General features: G+C 41.0%; 1 protein-coding gene across 1 annotated transcript in view; it reads right to left on the bottom strand.

Moving 5' to 3' along the window:
- LOC128687922 (pregnancy zone protein) overlaps positions 1–13,797 on the bottom strand; it is a 245,182-nt gene extending 231,385 nt beyond the window's left edge. The window contains exon 1 of the mRNA XM_070085814.1: positions 13,605–13,797. Within this exon, the coding sequence (XP_069941915.1) occupies positions 13,605–13,797 (193 nt within the window). The remainder of the gene's footprint in view (positions 1–13,604) is intronic.
- Positions 13,798–24,081: the final 10,284 nt, after the last annotated feature.

The raw sequence follows: 24,081 nt of genomic DNA, 5'->3' as shown, positions 1-24,081 counted from the left end.
TCAACTGGGAGCAGGTAAACCATGTCCTAAACGAAACATGTTGGGAAGATGTCTTAAATGACATGGATCCAAACCAGTGCCTTGAAAGGATCAACTTCCTGGCAGCCGAAGCATGTTCTAGGCACATTACCCTAAGAAAGAAGAAGAGCAGGAGTAAACTGGAGAGAGAAAGACGCTCCCTTGACAGAAGACGAAGAGTCACTGAGCTCCTCAGGAGTGCTAGAATATCTGATACACGAAAGGAGGCGCTGACCAGGGAAGTGGAAACTATTGAACTTAAGTTAAATGACTGTTACAGGAACCAGGAGAGGCAGGAGGAGCTTAAAGCTATTAGTGAAATTGAAAGAAATTCAAAATATTTCTTTTCATATGCCAAAAACAAGGCAAATACCACATCTAGTATCGGGCCCTTACTCAGACAGGATGGGACTTACGCAGATGACAACAAGGAAATGAGTGAAATATTGAAACCCCAGTACGACTCTGTGTTTAGTGAACCACTAATCGGTCTGAGGATCGACGACCCAAATGATTTCTTCATGAATGAGCCTCAAAACTCCATAAATGTATGTCAGATTTTCGACATTACCCATTGACAACATGCCTATGCACTCAGCCCCGGGTCCAGACTCGTGGAACTCTGTTTTCATTAAGAACTGCAAGAAACCCCTCTCGCGTGCCCTAAGTACACTATGGAGGAGGAGCTTGGACATGGGTGAAATTCCACAGTCACTTAAAACAACGGATATAGCCCCACTCCATAAAGGTGGCAGCAAAGCATTAGCTAAGAACTATAGACCAATAGCTCTGACGTCCCACTTCATAAAAATCTTTGAAAGAGTGCAAAGAAGCAGGATTGCAAATCACATGGATTCCCAAAATCTGCACAATCCAGGGCAACATGGGTTCAGGGCAGGTCGCTCCTGCCTCTCACAACTACTGGATCACTATGACATGGCCTTGGATGCTGGAAGAAAATCAGAATGCAGATGTAATATACACAGACTTTGCAAAAGCATTTGACAAATGCGATCATGACGTAATAACCCATAAAATACGTGCTAAAGGAATCACTTGGAAAGTGGGGAGATGGATCTTCAACTTCCTAACAAATCGAACACAGAGAGTAGTGCTCAACAGAGTTAAATCGGAGGCTGCCATAGTGAAGAGCTCTGTTCCACAAGGCACAGTACTCGCCCCCATCTTATTCCTTATCCTCATATCAGACATAGACAGAGATATACCACAGCACCGTATCATCCTTTGCAGATGATACTAGGATCTGCATGAGGCTGTCATCTGCTGAGGACGCGGTTAACCTCCAAGAAGATATAAACAAAGTTTTCCAGTGGGCAACGGTAAACAATATGATGTTTAATGAGGACAAATTCCAACTACTCCGTTATGGAAAGCTGGAGGAGATAATAACTAGAACAGAGTATACTACTGACTCCGGCCATACAATAGAGCGGAAGAATAATGTAAGGGACCTGGGAGTAGTAATGTCTGAGGATCTCACTTTCAAGGATCACAACAGTGCCACGATCGCACGTGCAAAGAAAATGATAGGATGGATAATGAGAACTTTCAAAACGAGAGATGCCAAGCCAATGATGATCCTTTTCAAATCACTTGTTCTCTCTAGGCTGGAATATTGCTGTACATTAACATATCCATTCAAAGCAGGTGAAATCGCAGATCTAGAGAGTGTACAGAGATCCTTTACTGCACGTATAAGTTCTGTCAAGCACCTTAACGACTGGGAACGCTTGGAAGCACTTGACTTGTACTCGTTGGAACGCAGGAGGGAGAGATATATCATAATCTACACTTGGAAAATCTTGGAAGGAATGGTCCCAAATCTGCACACAGAAATCACTCCCTACGAAAGCAAAAGACTGGGCAAGCGATGCAAAATGCCCCCCCAAAAAAGTAAGGGCGCCATTGGTACACTAAGGGAAAACACCATAAGTGTCCGGGGCCCAAGACTGTTCAACAGCCTCCCATCAAGCATTAGGGGAATTGACAATAAACCCCTGGCTGCCTTCAAGAGAGAGCTGGACAGATACTTAAAGTCAGTGCCGGATCAGCCGGGCTGTGGCTCTTACGTTGGACTGCGTGCGGCCAACAGTAACAGCCTAGTTGATCAGGCCCTGACCCATCGAGAGGCCTGGTCATGGACCGGGCCACGGGGGCGTTGATCTCCTGAATAACCTCCAGGTAACCAGGTATATATATATATATATATTTATATATATATATATATATATATATATATATATATATATATATATATATATATATATATATATATATATATGTAGAACAACCACTGTGAAAGAGTATTAAAATTCCAAGCGCTTTCGTGACTACTCACATTGTCAAGGAACTATAAAAGTAATACATCAAAGGAAGGCAATTAGAAGGGCTTAGACTACACCTCACAGTCATCCCCCACAACAAAGAAACTCCTGATGCGCGACAATACCGGACTCATAAGAAAAGAGGAACACTGCAGTAGGTCCGCTGGTCCAACTAGACAGGTCCTCACGACATCCCACTAACAAAATATTCTACCCAAGAAATAAGGTTTATTATTTGTCCAATGTATTATTAAACTCTAACCAAATTTTATTAATTATAAATGAGTCTAATTTATATAAACCTAAGGAAATATTCATATTTTCAAAACTGCTTTTTATGAAACAAGATTCAATTATATTTCTGTCAACCATGGACTTGCTTGATACAACTTTCTCAATTTTTTGAAAATCAATTGGATGGTTAAAATCTCTCGCATGAATAAATAGAGCATTGGAGTCTTGTCCAGTTCTAATGTTATATTTATGTTGTTTAATCTAAGTTCGAGATTTTTACCAGTTTGACCGTAATAAACTTTATCGCAAATTTTACAAGGAATCTTATAGACACATCCATCAGCATTTTGGGGGGAATTCTTTATCAGAACTTTTTTTTACTGTATCAAGATTTTTAAATGCAACTTTAATATTAAAAGTCTTAAGAAGAGAAGGCATATCAACCAAGTTTTCATGGTAAGGGAGAACCAACATATTTTTAGTTGAATAAGGTTGGTTGCCCCTTTTTTGGGTTGTAAAAAGTATTTCTAGCAATTTCATTTCTCGGGTATTTCAGATCAATGGCTATTTCATAAATTTTGGATATTTCTTCATCTATGAACTCTAGACTACAAATATGTAAAGCTCTCAAAAACATTGATGAGAAAACAGACAGATTAACTTTATCTTGATGGGAAGAATAATAGTGGGCATAGGAACAGTTATTTGTAGGTTTTCTGTAAATTTTAAATTTGAATTCATCATTACTCCCAATAATTAAAACATCTAGAAAAGGCAATGAGTTATTTTCCTCAAACTCAACAGTAAAGTTTATAGAATGGGCTAAGCTGTTTAATTTGCCAAGGAAATGGTGTATATCTATATTCTTGGGCATAAGACATAAAATATCATCAACATATCTGAACCATTTTGCTCTTTTAGGGAGGATTGTGTTAAGCAATCTTGTTTCAAAAAATTCCATGTATAGATTACTAAGAACAGGTGGAAGCCCTTGTGGCTTAGCGCTTCTTTTTGATTATAATAATTATAATAAGAACAGGTGAAAGAGGATTTCCCATTGCCATACCAAATTTCTGAGTGTAAAACTTATCATTAAATACAAATTTTGCATCAACAATGCAAAGTTTAATAAGTTTAATGGTGGCAGGAACTGGCAATGGTAAATCATAATTAACTAGCTCTACAGATAAGAAACTTAATAAATCATCAGCAGGAACTTTCGTAAACAAGGAAGTAACAACAAAACTAACCATGTTAAAATCATTTAAGTCAGTCCTGGAGCTTAATTTATCAACTAAATCTAAGTTGTTTTTAACATTAAAGTTAGAAATTTTACCAACAATAGGGCTCAAAATGTTAACAAACCATTTGGACAATTTATTCGAAACTGATCCTATTGAGCTAATAATTGGTCTAATTGGATTACCTGGTTTGTGTGTTTTTTTTATTCCAAACATGTAAGGTAAAGATGGATTAGTGGAAGTAAATTGTTTAATTAATTCATCATTGCCTTTCAGTAGAAGTTTTATTGTTTTATTGAAATTGCTGTTAACGGTTTCTAAGGGATTCTTTCTAAGTTTAGAATAGGTTTCCGTAGCATCTAAGAGATTATTCATTTTTTCTTGGTAATCATTTTCTTTCATAATTACAATTGCATTTATTTTATCTGCTTTTGTAAGGTGCAAATTTTTATTATTATTAAGTGTATCATAAGACTTAAAGAATCTTTGAGGGCAGTTGGGAATGTTTTGTTTTACTATAGAGCTATATACCATTCCTTTACTAATATTAATTTCATCAATGGATAAATCAGAAGATTTTTCAAAGTTACAAAAGGCTTTTGCAATTTCAACATTATTAAGTTTTTTGAAGATGCAAAACTTAGGCCAAAACCTAGAGCAGCAGTTGTATATTTAACTAACACTTCATCTGATAAATTAATTACAAAATTGTTATTAGGATGCTTTGTCCAGTCACTATTTTCAATTAAATTGTCTAATTTTCTTTGTAGTTTATTTTTGAGTTAATTACAAATTCTTCTGAGTTTATTATAGCAATGATCATTCTGATGGAATGACCTGATTAAAAGAGTATTTTTTGTTTCTCAATATTTTGAAAGCTTCCTTCTCCTGTATTTTAGTAATTTCAATATGTTTCTGAAGAATAATTCCCATGAAATCATCAAAAGGACGATCTCTCATGTCAGGGAGTCTATTGGGTAAAAGAGATTTGGGCAGAACTTGTTTATTTAAACAATTTTTAAAAAAATTAAGTCGAATTTATAATTAAACAATTTACTTCCATTAATCCATCTTTACCTTACATGTATGGAATAAAAAAACACACAAACCAGGTAATCCAATTAGACCAATTATTAGCTCCATAGGATCAGTTTCGTATAAATTATCCAAATGGCTTGTTAACATTTTCAGCCCTATTGTTGGTAAAATTTCTAACTTTAATATTAAAAACAACTTAGATTTAGTTGATAAATTAAGCTCCTTGACTGACCTAAATGATTTTAACATGGTTAGTTTTGATGTTACTTCCTTGTTGACGAAAGTTCCTGTTGATTATTTATTAAGTTTCTTATCTGAAGAACTCGTTAATTATGATTTACCATTGCCAGTTCCTGCCACCATTAAACTTATTAAACTTTGCATTGTTGATGCAAAATTTGTATTTAATGATAAGTTTTACACTCAGAAATTTGGTATGGCAATGTGAAATCCTCTTTCACCTGCTCTTAGTAATCTATACATGGAATTTTTTGAAACAAGATTGCTTAACACAATCCTCCCTAATAGAGCAAAATGGTTCAGATATGTTGACGATATTTTATGTCTTATGCCCAAGAATGTAGATATACACCATTTCCTTGGCAAATTATATAGCTTAGCCCATTCTATAAACTTTACTGTTGAGTTTGAGGAAAATAACTCATTGCCTTTTCTAGATGTTTTAATTATTAAGAGTAATAATGAATTCGAATTTAAAATTTACAGAAAACCTACAAATAACTGTTCCTATGTACACTATTATTCTTCCCATCAAGATAAAGTTAATCTGTCTGTTTTCTCATCAATGTTTTTGAGAGCTTTACGTATTTGTAGTCCAGAGTTCATAGATGAAGAAATATCCAAAATTTATGAAATAGCCATTGATCTGAAATACCCGAGAAATGTAATTGATAAATCATTTAAAATTGCTAGAAATACTTTTTACAACCCAAAAAGGGACAACCAACCTTATTCATCTAAAAATATGTTAGTTCTCCCTTACCATGAAAACTTGGCTGATATGCCTTCTCTTCTTAAGACTTTTAATATTAAAGTTGTATTTAAAAATCTTGATGCAGTAAAAAAAGTTCTGATAAAAAATTCCACCCAAAATGCCGACGGATGTGTCTATAAGATTCCTTGTAAAATTTGCGATAAAGTTTATTACTGTCAAACTAGTAAAAATCTCGAACTTAGATTAAAACAACATAAATATAGCATTAGAACTGGACAAGATTCCAATGCTCTATTTATTCATGTGAGAGATTTTAACCATCCAATTGATTTTCAAAAAGTTGAGAAAGTTGTATCAAGCAAGTCCCTGGTTGACAGAAATATAATTGAATCTTGTTTCATAAAAAGCAGTTTTGAAAATAATATGAACATTTCCTTAGGTTTATATAAATTAGACTCATTTATAATTAATAAAATTTGGTTAGAGTTTAATAATACATTGGACAAATAATAAACCTTATTTCTTGGTAGAATATTTTGTTAGTGGGATGTCGTGAGGACCTGTCTGGTTGGACCAGCGGACGTACTGCAGTGTTCCTCTTTTCTTATGAGTCTGGTATTGTCGCGCATCAGGTGTTTCTTTGTTGTGGGGGTTGACTGTGAGGTGTAGTCTAAGCCCTTTTAATTGCCTTCCTTTGATGTATTACTTTTATAGTTCCTTGACAATGTGAGTAGTAACGAAAGCGCATGGAATTTCGCTTACTCTTTCACAGTGGTTGTTTTGCATATTTTAAAATCACCTGTTTACTGTGATCTTATTGCATATATATATATATATATATATATATATATATATATATATATATATATATATATATATATATATATATATATATATATATATATATATATATATATATCGTGCCGAATATGTAAAACTGGTCAATTGGCAAGAACTCATATAAAATTAAGTCCTTTCTGAAATTTTCTCTTATACGTTTAAAGATATATTTTTTCATTAATGTTAATGTAAAAAAAATTAATTTTGCATCAAAAGAATCTTAGAAAGCTTACCTAACCTTATTATAACAAGAACAATTTATTTTAGCCTAACCGAACTAAATATATTTTAGATTTGTTTACAATAATTTAATACTAAACAAACACAGTGAAATATATTTTTTTCGTTAGGTTCAAAATGATTTTGGCGAAATTATTGCATACACAAATTCTCACTTGTCCTATTTGGCAAGATGAGGGTTGCTATTTAAGCCAAGATGGCAAGTTCTGCCTATTCGGCACGACATATATATATATATATATATATATATATATATATATATATATATATATATATATATATATATATATATATATATATATATATATATATATATATATATATATCATGTTATATATGATATACATTACCAGCAAGTTAATGAGTAAAACACATGCGTCACTTTTGGTATCTTTATTAGCTAATCTTTTTCACCTCCGCATCAAGATTCATGAATCTAATAGAGATTTGTAGATGAATGGTTCAGAGAACCGACATGTTGATAAATTAGACACATGTGCAACTCTTGGGTATCTTTATTGAGGAAACGTTTCGCCACACAGTGGCTTCATCAGTCCATACAAAGGAGAATCTTGAAGAACAGGAGAATGAGGTAATCAGTCCCTCAACCTTGAGTCGATGTGGTCAGTCCATCAATCTTGAATAGAATACAGAGCTGAATTACAATCAGGAGAATTGAAGAAGTGTAGAGGTAATATGAATTAATTATTCTATATACCTTATTTTTTTTTATATTTTATTTAAAAACATACATAGTACAAAATATACACATAAAAACTGTTTTTGTCCAAAAAATGGACCAAAAACAAAACTTACACAATTATAATCTCACCACAAAATATGCCTAATCCATTGAACTAAAAACTTTTACACACTAGTAGCCCTCACTCAAACCCTTCAATGTGCAGGATGATAGACCCTGGCAGCCACATAATAGTGGCAACCCGCCTGTGCATGTACTTAGCCTGAAACAATGTGTATATATATATACATGACATGACAACGTTTATAACCTAAATCAAAAACAATCATATTATTTATTGCCAGTTAGTACATACAAACTAACATAGATCTTAGCATTTATCAACTTACATTTTATAAAATTCATATATAAAAACTAACAGAATACACTATGTATAAAATATCAAAATTTGTCCAAAAAAAATGGACCAACAATAACTTTTACACAGTACAAAACGTCGAAAACATCTTATGCTAAATATAAAATTTTTACAACGTTAGATTCAGTAATATGTCTAATATATAAACTTCACGCAAACTTATAGATGCATTATGGGTTTAATACTAAAGCCATTTAATAAAAAAAGAACGTGTAATGAAAATAAAAAACAAACCTCTTACCCCTTCCCAGCTGCTAAATTACATTATACACACTGAAGAAAGACAGTGAAAAATCAAACAGTAAAAAACCTACCACCCCTTTTAACCCCAGTTCACCATATTGTACATCATCTCACCATTGTTCATTTTGTTAACTACATCACAATTGTTATAAAAAACCGACTGCTATTCTCACATCACAAATGATATTAATACAAGAACACAGTATCGGATCCTCACATACTATATAAGAGAAAACAGTGTCACAAAATTTAACGCACTGCACATTTTAACTCTGCGCGTAAGCAGACAAAAAAAAAATCTCCATGAAAATTATACTATCATGTAACAAAAAAGTCTAAAGAAAAACACAAACAAAAAACCAACTCGGGGAGAAATTTGATACATATTCTTGTACAACTAAAAACCAAAGTGAAACCTGTTATTCATTAACATGACTTGACATTATATGGTACCAGCTCTAAAGAGCATAATATGTGTGATACCGTCACATCCTTCAAAATTCAACACCCTCCTACCCCAATCAGACCTCCTCACCCTACCTGAGACAAAAACAAACCTGATTTCGGACTACAAGATTGCACAATATAATATGTTAACCCTAACACATATATGAAGCTTTCCAAAAGTAAGCTAAAAAAAACATTACATAGGCATATGAAAACCTAAAAAAAACTACATAAAGCAAATTAAACAACAGATACATGATATAAACATGAGATCGACACCATGCCTAACCCTTCTAGGGTAGGGTAGGTGCCTGAGCCCGAGCCTTTAGCTCATAAGACTGTCATTCCCATTTCCCCCCTTGGGGCGGGGATGGCATAGCTTGTGGCTAGGCAACAGTTGGTCCCAAAGATGAGGAGGTTTGTGCCTCCTCCCATGGGAGACTTTCTCAAACTCCCTAAAGAGGGAGCCGGTTGGAAAAGGCCCGGGCCCGGAGAATACCGGCGAATATTTAATAATAATAATAAATAAACATGAAAACAGTTTATTTTCAAACACCGGTATCGCGAAAATCAAATTGTTTATAGCAAATTCCTGTAGTCAATTAAATTAACCAGATTCGTCCACATCATAAAAAACCAACATCCAGGTCCAAGACACCTCAGAAAGCCCCCCCCCCCCCGTGCCATCCCCTGACACTACACCAACCTCACTCTCCCTATTCATACTCACATCCTTACCTAAAGTCATTAAGTCAAAACCTCAGGCTATCAGCCGTATGTCTTCAGTTCACCCCCCCTACCCCCCCCCCCCCCCTCATACTTGAAGACTGTACACACACATACACTACTACCATTCACACTTTCCACATTCACTCTTCACGGGAAAACAACCCAATCCAGCTCTAACCTACACCCAACCATAACATTTCACCTACCGTCAGATTATGATAACCCAAAGGAAAACTATTTACCCACAACCTCCCATATAATAGCCTATTCCTGCAAACCGTTCGATACACACTCGCCGCAAGCGCCTGCACCCTACAATCACCCACCACCTCCCTCATACCCCAAGACACATACAAAAAATTTGCCACCACATACATCACTGCCCTCTGAATGTCCTTGGAAACCCCGCCCACATCAAAAAGCAAAGCCCTCAAAGTCGAAATGCTTCTCCCCGCCCCGCCCCCCCCCCCCCGCCACTATACCCAGGACCCTCGCTAACTATTTCCTTACAATCCCCAAGTTTTCGCAAAAATATACAGCATGAACCGCCATCTCCTCCTCCCCACAATGTAAACAGGTGCCGTCACCTACATACCCCATTCGATATAGCACCGACCTTGAAGCTACAGTTCCCATAAAAAACCTATATGTTGATAAATTAGACACATGTGCAACTCTTGGGTATCTTTATTGAGGAAACGTTTCCTCAATAAAGATACCCAAGAGTTGCACATGTGTCTAATTTATCAACATGTCGGTTCTCTGAAGCATTCATCTACAAACCTGTCAGACACTGCAACTTCTTGGGATCTTAAAACTTAGGAATTCTTTGCTTGCCTAATTCTTGCGCACGACCTACTTCCACATTGAACAAATGTGACACAACCTATGACTGCTGCACCTCTCCTGCCATACGGTTTATAAGCTGCTTCTCCGCTCATATGCCGTATTCTATTCAAGATTGATGGACTGAACACATCGACTCAAGGTTGAGGGACTGATTACCTCATTCTCCTACATATGGACTGATGAAGCCACTGTGTGGCGAAACGTTTCCTCAATAAAGATACCCAAGAGTTGCACATGTGTCTAATTTATCAACGTGTCGGTTCTCTGAACCATTCATCTAAAAAAACCTATATACCACTTCACAAACCCTCGGCTTTAATCTAATCTTCCTAAAATCTTCCCAAATGCCCCTCCAATCATACATCGGATATGTAGCTACACCCTGTAGCACACCACCCTGCCTATCTGTTCTCCCCAGCTTACTGACCCTTACTTTTTTTGCATCCCGTATTGTCAACAAATTACGCACCATATCTTCACACACCAATAATGCCTTCCCCTTCCACCATTTCCTCACATCCTCCATGACCTCTCCCACCCTTATTCCTCTCTCCCCTCCCGCCCTCAGGTACCGCTGCTTCACATACACTGCCTTCACTCCTGTGTCCAAAGGTATAAGACCCAGCCCACCCTGCCGCACGCTCGTCATCACCATCTCCTTCCTTAGCCATGGCCTGCCATAACCCCAAACATACCTCAAAACCACCCTCTCCAGTTCCTGAATATTACACGACCTCAAAGGATATACTTCTGCTACTCCCCACACTTTACTATACACAAGTGTGTTTACTACCACCACCGTCTGCTGCAATGTTATATCCCCGGCCTTCCACCCTTGCATCCTGCCGATCGCTCTGCTCACAACATCCTTTGAGTTTGTTTACTGTGCCTCCCCAGCATCCGCCATGTACACAACCCTGCAGATCTAGATTCTATCCACTACATTCCACCCATACAGTTCCCACAAACACCCCCCCACCCACATACCTACTTCCAATAACTTTGACTTTGCCCCATTAACCCTCATCCCTGTCGCCCCACCAAAGATCTTGATTATACGTCCCACATTCCCCAATCCCATTTCCCCTCCCACCAAAACTGTGGTGTCATCCACATACCCCACAATTCCACATCTGCCAGGACCCTCCTCTCCCCTTTCCCACACTCCTTTCTCTATAAGCCTATAAAATGGGTCTTGCATGCATGCAAAAAGGATTTGAGACAAGGGACAACCCTGTCGCAAACCATTCCCCATCTGCACCGGCAAACCTAACTTCCCATTAACCTGCACTCTGACCCTCGCAGGCATATACAAAGTAGTTGCCCATCGCACAATCTCATCCCCAAAACCCTGTTTTTGTAAAATACTCCACAACATACGTCTATTCACACAGTCATAAGCCTGCTTCCAATCAATCCCCGAGATTCTTCCCCCCTTGTCTACCCTCCACAAAATCCCTAATTCTCCCATGCCCCTCACGCATACTTCGACCCGGGATCCCACACTGTCCTCTATGTGGAACACGGTCAAGCACCTTTTTCATGCGATTACCTAAAACCTTTGCGAAAATTTTATAATCAGCACACATGAGGGAGATCGCCCTATAGACACCCAGGGTTTCCCCCCTCCTTTGTAAACCAAAACAACTACCTCCGTGCCCTGCGATTCCCCCATGCTCCCCCGTCCTTCATACAGTTAAGCAACGAGACCAGACATTCCTTCAGACAATCCCAATGTGTAATATAAAAATCGTGAGGAATTCCATCAATCTCCGGTGCCTTTCCCCTCCTCCCACTCATTACCGCCTCCCCCACCTCCTCCTAACTGATTCTACCCTCTATCATCTCTCTCTCCTCCTTCCTTAAAATACCCCGAATTCCTTCCCTTATAATCTCTCTCTCCCTCCCTCCACCCTCCCCCTGCTTAAAATTCTCCCTAAACCAATAATCCGCATAATTACTCATTCCATCTTTTGTTGGAAGTTCCTGCCCCACCCTATAGCCCCCCACCCATTGCCCCACCTCTAATCCCATAATTGTAGTTATCTGCTGCCTTTCCCTAAATCTCCTCAAAACGCATCCTGACGGTTTGTCTCCCCATAGGACCTCCTCTAATCCTTCCCTTACATGTAACGCATCAAAACGAGAATTTTGCATATCCCTCAATCTTCCCCTTAAAACCTCTATTTCCCCATATCTAGCCTCCCCGCCCTCTTCATAAAAACCATTGAGCTGCCCCTCAAAATATTTTTGTAAACCAAACCCCCACTGCGCCTCATCCCGTCCTCTATGCTGATAATACTCCTTTATTTGCAATTTAGCATACTTCTCCCACCATTCCAATACATCCTCTTCTTTGTTGCGTGCCTCCCAGAGGTGCCACCACCATTCTCTAAAAACCAACCCCTTCCCCTCCTCGTGAAGTAACCTCACATTCAGTTTCCAATAACCCACATACCTACGAACCATCCCGTCCCATGCCACCTCTTCCAAAATGACTCGATGGTCCGAAAAACCTAAATCTATCGTCGTTACACTGTCTACTGTAATCTCTCGAGTTATATATATATGGTCCAACCTAGCTGTATAACCCCTCCTCATAAACGTGTGCTCCACTCTCCACCCATCTCCCCTGACTATGTCAAAAACCCCTGCGTCCCTCAACGAATCCCTCAACGCTCCAAGCACACACCCTGCACCTCTTGGCTCCACATCCTTAGTTCTGATTACACGGTTCCAATCCCCTCCTACTATAGAAACCATGGGTAAACCCCGCAAGTAGAAAAGCAAAACCTCCCTTACAAAAGTCACCTTTACCCTTATACTGCTATCAGCCGGCATATATATCCCTAGAAAACACACTCTAATCTCCCCCCATAGCCCCTCCACCTTCCCCTCCCTTCCTCTTCCCACAGGAGCACTTGGAATGGGCTGGATTCCCTCACTGCCACTGCCACCCCACCCTTTAATTTTCCTGAGCTGCCTGCATACATCCTAAAACCTTTCAGCCTCAAATCTCTACCACACTTAAAATTGTGTTCTTGAATAAAACACACATCAATATTAAAACGCCTCAAAACATCCTCTAACCATACACGTTTTACATGAGCCCTAAGGCCATTCACGTTTATCGTTAGACACTTAAAGATTCAGAAAGGGGGGTTTTCCTCTATGTTTCTGTGGCCTGTCCATTACACTTTTTGCTGTGCCTGTTTTTTCCCGTGCACTCTTGCCTGCCTGGACCCCCTCCCCCCATGTGTACTACCCTGCCCCTTCTTAGTCACTCCCGCCCAACTCTTCTTACCAGTACGCTGAGCTGGAGTAATACACTCGTCATCCGACGATCCTCCAGCTTTTTTTTTAGATGTACTCTCAACCTCCATATCAGTATGGTCACTTCCCCTGTGCACCTCAGCCTCCACTTGCTGCACCTGCAACATGCCAGACTCTGACTCCTGAGGCCCCTGGACCCGTTCACTCTGGTCTTCCTCAACCATCAGAATTCTCCCGTCTACAGGAGGGATCTCCTCTGCTGGCTAGTCCAGAAAAGACTTGATTATCTCCTGCAGGGGTTCAGGTAAAACCTGTAGGTCACCGGCCTCCCCCACCCCTACAGGCTGCTGTTCACCACCAGGGTCTGCCTGTGTGGGAACGTCCGAAGCCACTGGAAACGTCACAAATTTCTCCCGCTTCCTCCACTTCGTCCGCCCAATTACCTTTACCTACTACACTCACAACCTCATGCAAAGATGCCACCTGAGACTCTGTGACAACTGGCAGGTCCAAAGACCTTGGCGCTGCTGCCCTACCACACCCGGCCGCCATGTGGTCATAAGCGCCACACAGGCGACACGTCTTGCGTTGTCCCGCGTAGGTCACAAACACCTGTGTCCTGAAATCCTCCAGGACAACATACGATGGAATAGGTCGTCTCAAACACATCTTAATTGCGTAGGATCCTGCAGGCAGCCCTGCATAGATTCCATCCGTCCATCGACCCAAAATCGTAGCATGCACTTCACCACATCGTTGAAAAGCCTCTCTAATATCCACTTCATCCACTTCAAAAGGGACATTTCGTATCCTCACCCAGGTGGAATATTTTGAAGCATCCCTCAGGCGTACCTCCAGTCCAGATGAAACGAAGATGGACTTCTCCTGGTATCTTGTCACCGTCCTTTCATAAGCCTCTACATTGCAGAACTTTATGAAGATTCGTGAAGAGCCATTAAGCGCTATTCCATGTAGTTCATCGTTCTCAATGTTAAAGGTGTCCCGTATGATCGTTGGCAATAAGACAGAGGCGTTCGTCGGATAAATTGTTCCTTTAACTAGGTCAACACACACAGTATTGCTCCTCCTGCTGTAACTGGTCGCCATCTTGGTGAAAACAGGAAGTTGCGCAAACAGAGAAAGCAGGAGATTTTGTGCAGCACGTCCACACGGCCCGAGAGCGATGAGGACAATGATATATATCTTATTAAGTGACAACCAGTCTCTTCCAGCAAAGTTGATGGACTCTAATTCATTTCTGTGTGTAAGATAACGTTTCCAGCACAAACATATTTTTCGATAATAAAGATGCACGTGTTTTGTACACCTGCGCAGGTGCATAAAGTGTAATTTGTCTGTTCATGTTAACTCTACCACATACAATGCTAAACATTGTATTTTCTTCTCTTTACAGAGCTACACGCTGCCACCTACCACTGAGTGCCGCTAGGAGGTCCAGTCTTCATGTTAGTGCTCAAAGTAACATTCACTGCTTTCAACAATTTTATCAGCTCTTTATTAACAGCTGATGCTAGAATCATCATCGCACTAAGCTTAATAAACGATGCTAATGTATCAAAGTCATGGATGACTTTATGATCAATAACATCGTATTGAGGAATGACATTTATTATCTCTGTTGTTTTATTACTACGGTTTCCTATTATACTGATATTCTTTAACCTGTGTATTATTTACCTGTTAGAACTGATATTACTCACTCGCTTATACTTATATTACCTGATGTTATGTTCAGTCACTTTTACCAACATGGGTATTTTATGTTGGTAATGCCTATTTACTACATTCCAAGCAAGAACAATGGGGAGTGTCTTATGTCGTTTTGTCTTCCAGAACATTGGTATCAACCTCATATTGTAGTTCCCAGTGGTGGCTGCCTTAAGTTGTACATCCTGCTAGAACAACGGCGGTTACTTAATGAAGAACATCCTGTAAGAAGTAATAAATGCAGGATTACCGACAGTATGTTAGGTAAAAGAACACATGTGCAATTAATGTGACATTTTATTGTGGCAACATTTCACTGTCCAGGAGATTTGTCAAGCCGTTACCCGTTACAAAGCTCCTTGAGAGCGAAACGTCGAAACAAGGAAATGTTACACTAGTTTCACCTGTGTACTTTTAGGTAACACTCTGTAAGAACATTGGTGGCAACCTAACATTGTAGCTCACAGTTAGAATAGTGACTGCTGACAGAAGTGACCGCCAGCATGGCAGAACATTAAAAGTAAAAGCTGTATTGCACTGTATTCCATGCATGAAGAGACAGTGCTGCCTTTTTTTTCCATCTCTTAAAATTCAGTGGTGACATCCTAATGTAACCCTACAAGTAGAGTAGTGGCTACCTACCCTCCCACAGTAAGTGTTGTGAGCGCCATAAGTTGTACCATTGCAGGAAGAATGGTGGATAAATTATATTATTCCACTCTAGATTGAGAGCTGGCAGTAATATGTTGTACCTCCCCCTTTCCCTTGTAAGTAGAGAAGTTCTACATTATGTTGTACCTCCACATGTATATTGGTAACTGATTCATATTGTATCTCTGCAAGTAGAGTAATGGCTGTCGCATGTTGCTTCTCCTGGAAATAGTGATGGATGATATATGTAAGTAGAATAATGAATGCTTTCTGTTGTGCCCCCTCTGCAAGCAGAGTGGTGGCTGTCTTATGTTGTACCCTCTGCAAGCAGAGTGGTGGCTGTTTTATGTTGTACCCTCTGCAAGTAGAGTGGTGGCTGTCTTATGTTGTGCCCCCTCTGCAAGCAGAGTGGTGGCTGTCTTATGTTGTACCCTCTGCAAGCAGAGTGGTGGCTGTCTTATGCTGTACTCTCTGCAAGCAGAGTGGTGGCTGTCTTATGTTGTGCCCCCTCTGCAAGCAGAGTGGTGGCTGTCTTATGTTGTACCCTCTGCAAGCAGAGTGGTGGCAGTCTTATGTTGTACCCTCTGCAAGTAGAGTGGTGGTTGTTTCATGTTGTACCCTTTGCAAGTAGAGTGGTGGTTGTCTTATGTTGCACCCTCTGCAGGTAGAGTGGTGGCTGTCTTATGTTGTACCCTCTGCAAGTAGAGTGGTGGCTGTCTTATGTTGTATCCTCTGCCAGTAGAGTGGTGGCTGTCTTATGTTGTACCCTCAGCAAGCAGAGTTCTGGCTGTCTCATGTTGTACCCTCTGCAAGCAGAGTGGTGGCTACCTGGAGGCTACCTGGAGCGCATTCCGGGGATCAACGCTCCCGCAGCCCGGTCCACGACCATTCCTCACGGTGGATCAGGGCCTGATCAACGAGACTGTTACTGCTGGCAGCACGCAATCCAACGTACGAACCATAACCCGGCTGATCCGGCACCGTCTTTAGGTATCTGTCTAGCTTCCTCTTGAAGACAACCAGGGGTCTTCCTGTAATGCCCCTTATTGCTGGTGGGAGGCTGTTGAACAGTCTTGGGCCCCGGACACTTATTGCGTTTTCTCTTAATGTACCAATGACGCCCCTCATATTCACTGGGGTTATGTTGCATCGCCTGCCATGTCTTTTGCTTTCGTATGGAGGGATTGCTGTGTGCATATTAGGGACCAGTCCGTCCAGAATTTTCCAGATGTAGATTATGATATATCTCTCTCTCCTGCGGTCTAGTGAGTACAAGTCAAGTGCTTCCAGGCGCTCCCAGTAGTTAAGGTGTTTGATGGAACTTATACGTGCAGAAAAGGTTCTCTGTACATTCTCTAGTTCTGCAATTTCACCTGCCTTGAATGGGGATGTTAATGTGCAGCAGTATTCCAGCCTAGAGAGAATAAGTGATTTAAGTGTCTTATGTTGTACTCTCTGCAAGCAGAGTGGTGGTTGTCTTATGTTGTACCATCTTCAAGCAGAGTGGTGGCTGTCTTATGTTGTACCAACTGCAAGCAGAATGGTGGCTGTCTGATGTTGTACCCTCTGCAAGCAGAGTGGTGGTTGCTTATGCTGTACCATCTTCAAGCTGATTACTGACTGGTTTATGTTGTTCCTTCTGGAAATAGGGCACCGACTGCCTTAATCTGTGCTTCCACTAAGTGTTAAGTGTTAATCTGCTCTAACCCCTTGCAAGGGGTGAAGACTGCCAATTGTTTTGCCTCTTGTATGTAGATTTGTGGCTGCTTTACGTTTTACTCCATAGCTGAAACATTGTTGTCTGGCTAGAAGAGTGGAGACAGCTTCATGTTGCACCCCCATCCTGCAATTAAACTGATAGCTGTTTAATTCTGTATCTTCTGGTATTACCTTCATGCATGTAGAGTGCTGGATTTTAATGTTGCCCCGCATGAAAGTTTAATGATGGCATCGTTGTTATACCTCTGCAAGAAGAATGGTGACTGCCTTATGTCATACACCCAACAAATATTCTGGTGTCTGGGATATATGCATCCTTCAAGCAGAGTGGTGGCTTATTTTGTACTTCATGCAAGTACAGTTGTGGCTTTTTCTTATTGAGACCCTGCAAGTAGTGCTGGTGGCCTTATGCTTCACCCCCTGCAAGAAAAGTGGTGGTATCATAATGTTCTAATTCTGCAAGTAGCGTGGTGGCTTCCTTTTATTGTTCCTTTGGAAGCAGAAAGGTGGCATGTTTTATATTGCTAATCTGCGATACAGAAGTATCTGCAAGAAGCGTAATAGTTTCCTTACATTTCTCGTCCTGCAGGATGATGGATGGCTTCATTATGGTGTATCCTCTGCAAATAGAGCAGTGGCTAATTTTTATTATAGGCCTTCAAGTATTGGAGGCTGCATTATGTTGAACTTCTGCAAGTATTGCAGTGTAATCTGTTTGACGTTTTCCCTGCAAGTAGGAGGATACCGACTTCGTGTCGTACTCCAGCAGAGTAGTGTGCTGAAGCAGGATATAATATCGAGGACCGAAAGGAGTAAGGCGATGGATGCAGGACTATCAAATGACAGCAAGAGGATTGAAGGAGGGGAAAGTGCTTAAAAGTCTCTTGCAGAAGTGATATCAGGCCTCCGGGGTGTCCAGCAGATGATAAAGGAAGCAACAAAGCTGATGCTTAAATCGGATCCAGAGATATGGAGGGAAAGAAATGGGAAGAGAGGGAGAGGTCAATATTTATGGATTGATTTCAGGAGGCTGAAAGAACAACCTATGATGAAAGAAGAACTGAGAGCATCATCGCAATAACAGGAAGGAAGGACATGTCTGAGCTAACAGATTTTCAGACTGGGGGGGGGATTCGAGGGAAAAAAATTGCTTCATTAAATTGACATTCAAGTCAGAAATGGTATGGAATAGCATCTTTCAACAGAAACCAATGAAAAAGGACTTCTGAGAATATCAGCGAGTGTACCCTAACCGCAACAGAACACGAAAAGGATGGGAACAACTGAGAGTAAAGGTAAAGACATCAGTGAAAGGAAAGAGAGACAGGGCAGGCATCAACAGACAGCAACACCAGACACAAAAGATTTTAGGCTCCCCTACTGCCCCATACAAACCAAACATAACCAGAAACAAGCCACACTCCACAACCCCAGCCCCTCCCCCTCCCTCCCAGCATTAATAAAACCATTACAGCAACCTTCCGTAATATCCTGCCCTGCCTTCCACACCCCAAGGCCGTACCAACCCCTCCCACCTTCAGGAATTCAGTACTGGAAAGAAAGCTGGAATAACAGTTAAGAGTGAAGAGAGGCAAAAATGATTATTGGGGCAGCCCTGGACATCATATCACTCACAGAGACAAAACTCATGGGGATAATAACATTTGCAATTTTTGCAACTGAATATCACATCCTGAGGAAAGACAGAAGGAGCATTGGGTAGAGGAGCAATTCCACTGCTCATCAAAAAACAGTGGAGTTTTGAAGACGTGGGAGGAATGGACAGGGGGAGAAGCAGATGACTTTATAGTAGGAATACTTCAGACTGTGAGTCCAAAGGTGATGGTAGCAGTGATGTATAACCCGTCACTGAACAACAAGAGACCAAGACAAGAATACGATAACAGCAATCTATACTCTAGCTTAGGTGGCCAAAATGTCCCACATGGGTAGAGCAAAGTTAATTATCATTGGGGATTTCAACCACAAGGAGTCATATGGGGGACCAGAAACATGGCGGGCTAATATGCTGGAGTCTGTACTGGAAAACTTCATGCACCAACATGTTAGGAATACAACCAAAGAGTGAGGAGAGGAGAGGATGTACCAGCAAGGCTGGACTTCGTGTTCACCTTGAACAGTTCAATATTACACACGAAAAGCCCATTGGCGCTAGTGATCACATCCTGAGTTTCAAATAACAAACCACAGGGAAGCAGAGAAATTGATACCAAGGGGTAACAGAAAATATTAAAAGACCAGAGTGATCCCATGGGTTACCCTGAGGTGTAAAGAGGCCAGAGCCAAGTGTGCTAGAGCAAGGAAAAAGTATAAAAGGCAAAGGACTCAAGAAAACAAGGAGCTGAGTAGAAGAACCAGAAATGAATATGCATGGATAAGAAGAGTTGCCTAGAAGCAATAATAGAATCATATAGCATCAAAAGCCAAATCTGACCCAAATTTGTTATAGTCACATCAGGAGGAAAACAACAGTTAAGGACCAGATAATCAGAATGAGGAAGGTTGGAGGGGAACTCAAAAAGAGTGACCAGGATATGAAGGGCTTAGTACAAGTGGAAGAGTGCATCAGCAAGTGCTGGACATAACCAAGGAGTAGGTGAAGAAATTGCTAGGTGACCTAGATACCTCGAAGGCGGTGAGCTCAGTTAACATATATCCGTGGATCCTGCGAGAGGTAGAAAAAAACTGAGTTAACCGCTAGCAGCAATCTTCAATAAATCTATCGAAACATGGCCACTGCTTGAGGTGTGAAAGACAGCAAATCTAGTCACAGTTTTTAAGAAAGGAGACAGATATGCAACATTAAAATACAGACCAGAGTCAATGAAATGTACACTATGTTAAGTCATGAAGAACATTGTCAAGAGAACAGTGGTAGAGCACATACCTGACAATCAGCACGGCATCAGGGATGGGAAACCCTGTGTCACAAACCTACTTGACTTCTAGGACAAGGTAACAGAAATAGGACAGAATGGAGAGGGAGAGAAATAGAGAGAGAGAGAGAGAGAGAGAGAGAGAGAGAGAGAGGGGGGGGGAGGGGAGATTGGCAGATTGCATGTTTTTGGACTGTAGGAAGTCTTTCACATAGCACCATACAAGACACTGGTTCAAAAACTAGAGGAGCAGACAGGAATAGTATGGAAAGCACTGCAATGGATCAGGGAATACCTGACAGGAAAGAAACAATGAGTGTTTGTACGTAATGAGGTATCAGATTGGCGCACTTGGGGTTATACAAGCGTCAGTTATGTTATTTCTTGTATTTGTGGATGAAATGATGAAAGGAATAGATTCAGAGGTATCTGTTCGCTGTTGATATGAAGGTAATGAGGAGAATACAGTCGCATGAGGATCAAGTAAGATTACAAGGGAACCTGGACAGGCTGCTAGCCTGGTCCGACAAATAGTTCATGAAACGCAAAGTCATGAAGCTTGGAGAAGGAGAAAGAAGACCGCAGATGGACCACAGGGTAGGAGATCAAAAGCTGTAAACCTCACTTAAAGAAAAGGATCTTGGCTTGAACATCATACTGAACATGTCCTCTGAGGGACACATCAAATAAATAACCCCTGCAGCATATCGTGGCCTGGCATAAATGAGAACAGCATTACATCTGAGTAAAGAGTCATTCATGAAACTGTACAACGTGTACATCAGGCCCATATTGGAGTATGCAGCACCAGTATGGAGGCCACTTCTGGTCAAACACCTTAGTAAAGTGGAGAAAGTGAAAAAAATTGCAATAACACTAGTTTCCGAGCTAAAGGGTAAAAGAAACTTCAACTGAAGACACTAAATGATAAGAGGGATAGGAGGGACATGATAACGGCATACTGAGAGGAATTGAAAAGGTGGACAGGCCTAGAATGTTTCATAAATAGGATACAGGAACAAGGGAACACAACCGGAAGTTGAAAACGCGGGTAAGCCATAGGAATTCTTGGAAGTATTTCTTTAGCCTTATAGTTGTCAGGAAGTGAAACAATCTGGAGAGTGAGGTAGTGGAGGCAGAGTCTATACACAGATTTTCTCCTCGCTCTTACAGCGAGGAGAAAGTGACTTAGAAGCTACTAGCGAAGAGACGGGGCAAGGAACTATGACTCATTCTCTGCAACCACGTATAGGTGAGTACACACATAAGCACACTTTCACACACAAAAAATACACACAGAACAGACACCCAAACACATACAGACGTACACACACAGAGGCACAGAAATAGACACATATTCACTCTCTCTCTCTCTCTCTCTCACACACACACACACACACACACACACACACACAACACACAAACTGAACATAATAACCAGAGACAAGCTGCACTCCACACCCACAGTTCCCACCCCTTACCAGCCTACCATAATATCCAGCTCTTCCTTCCATACGCTCAGCCTGCAGCAACCTATCCCACTTCCCAGAATACAGTACTGTAAAGCATGCTGAAGATATGGTACATCAACTCAGATGAAATAACAAATAAGAATTAAGATTGGAAGCAATCACTGAGACATCTCTAGAAATAAAAGCACTAACGGAGAAAAAGCTCACAGAGATGATAATAGATGCGATCTTCCCGTCTAGATATCAGATCCTGAGGAAAGACAGGGAAACAGAGGGGTTGAGGAGATGCCCTGCTCATCAAAAAACATTCAATAGATTTTTGAGTCGCTGGGAGGATTAGTCAAAGAAGTAGTGGAACGCTTCAGACCAGGGGTCCAAAAGAGAAAATAGCAGTAATGTACAACCCATCACCATGTACCAGGATACCAAGACTCGAGCAGGATGAGAAAAAACAGCAATGGTGGCCATACTAGATGAGGTAGCCAGAAAGACCCAAATAAGCAGGACAAATTTTCTCATCATAGGGGATTTCAACCACAAGCAGATTTAATGGAAAAACCTGGAACCACATAGGGGATCAGAGGGGTGGAGGGCCAAGATGCTGGAGACCATGCTAGAAAACTTCACGCACCAACATGTTAGGGACACAACCAGAGAGAGAGGTGATAATGAACCAACAGGGCTGTACCTCGTATTCACCGTGAGCAGTTCAGACAGGGAATATCACACACAAAAGGCCCCTTGGCACTAGCGAACACATGGTCTTGAGTTTTGAATACATAGTAGACTTAACAATGGAGAGTGAAGTGCAACGAGAACGACTGGAAACTACATAGGAATGAGGCACTCCCTCCAGAGAGTCAGAGCTGTGCCTGCAATGGTTGGCCCTAGGGCGGGAAGAAGCCAAGAGGTCCTGAAAGTGTTCTATATACAAGCTGGCATGTACCACTTTCACTGGTACATGCCAGCCTGTCCTGCATCCTGAATCTAGAAGTTGTGCAGAACACCACGCAGCTCGAACAGTGCTGGGCACGCCGAGATGGACCAACGTAATTACTCTCAACCAGGAGGCATCAACAAGGCATCAATGCTGCCAGAAAGGTAGCCAAGATGGTTCACCAAACAGGGACACAGGATGACGAAGGTGCTTCTAAACCATCAAGGACAAAACTGAAAGGCCTTTTCTGGACGTTTCCTCCCCATGCCGCTTCTCAAGGAATAAGGTTGTGGCTGGGTTGTGGAAGTCTATGTCGTCCCACCTCTTTTAGCACTGGACATTGCAGTAGCTAGATTGCCAGTCGGCAAGGCACTGGCAGTGACATATTGCCAGCATAGTTGTCGCCTAGAGTCCTGAGTGTGAAGTCTACTACACCGATTGTTCCAAGGACCCAAAGGCGGACTGCATGGCAACTGGAATGTTCCACGAAGGGCAAGCTTTTGGATGGCGACTCCCTGACCACTGTACTATTCTGAAAGTAAAGCTGTAAGCCATGTAGCAAGCGTTGCAGTGAGCGATCCAGAAACACATGCGTTCCCCAGTCATTCATACTGACTCAAAATCACCGATACAAGCACTCCAGCACAACAACCCAATACAGAAGACTCTTCAGACTCTCGACGAGCAAGGACAGTACACTACTGTCAACTGGTTTGAGGGAAAAGTTCAACAGATAAGAGTAGCGAGCGAGTATATGGTAATGATAGTTTGATTGCTGGCTGCTTGTTAAGGTAGGGTCAATCTAGCTCCCGCTATCCCCCCCCTTTCTCCCCACCCCGAAAGGTGACGTGTGGGGCTCCAGCCAAACAGTAATCACTCGACTCACAGCTCCCAGCACAACTGGAAGTAAAAGCCTCTGCTCCTATTCTAGTGGATATTGGTTGAAAGGCTCACTTTTGACCAATAATAAACTTAGTCCTTTCAGTTTTAAGCTCCACATGAGACTTTTAGATAGTCACCAACTTTTTTTAAGTATCTTACACTTATCATGGAGAGTGATTTCTTAAGCAGTGGCAAACCTGTCTCTCTTTCCAGCTTGAAATG

Source organism: Cherax quadricarinatus, chromosome 1 (genome assembly GCF_038502225.1).
Source record: "Cherax quadricarinatus isolate ZL_2023a chromosome 1, ASM3850222v1, whole genome shotgun sequence".
Lineage (NCBI taxonomy): Eukaryota > Metazoa > Arthropoda > Malacostraca > Decapoda > Parastacidae > Cherax > Cherax quadricarinatus.
This window is presented reverse-complemented; position numbering and strand designations above follow the sequence as displayed.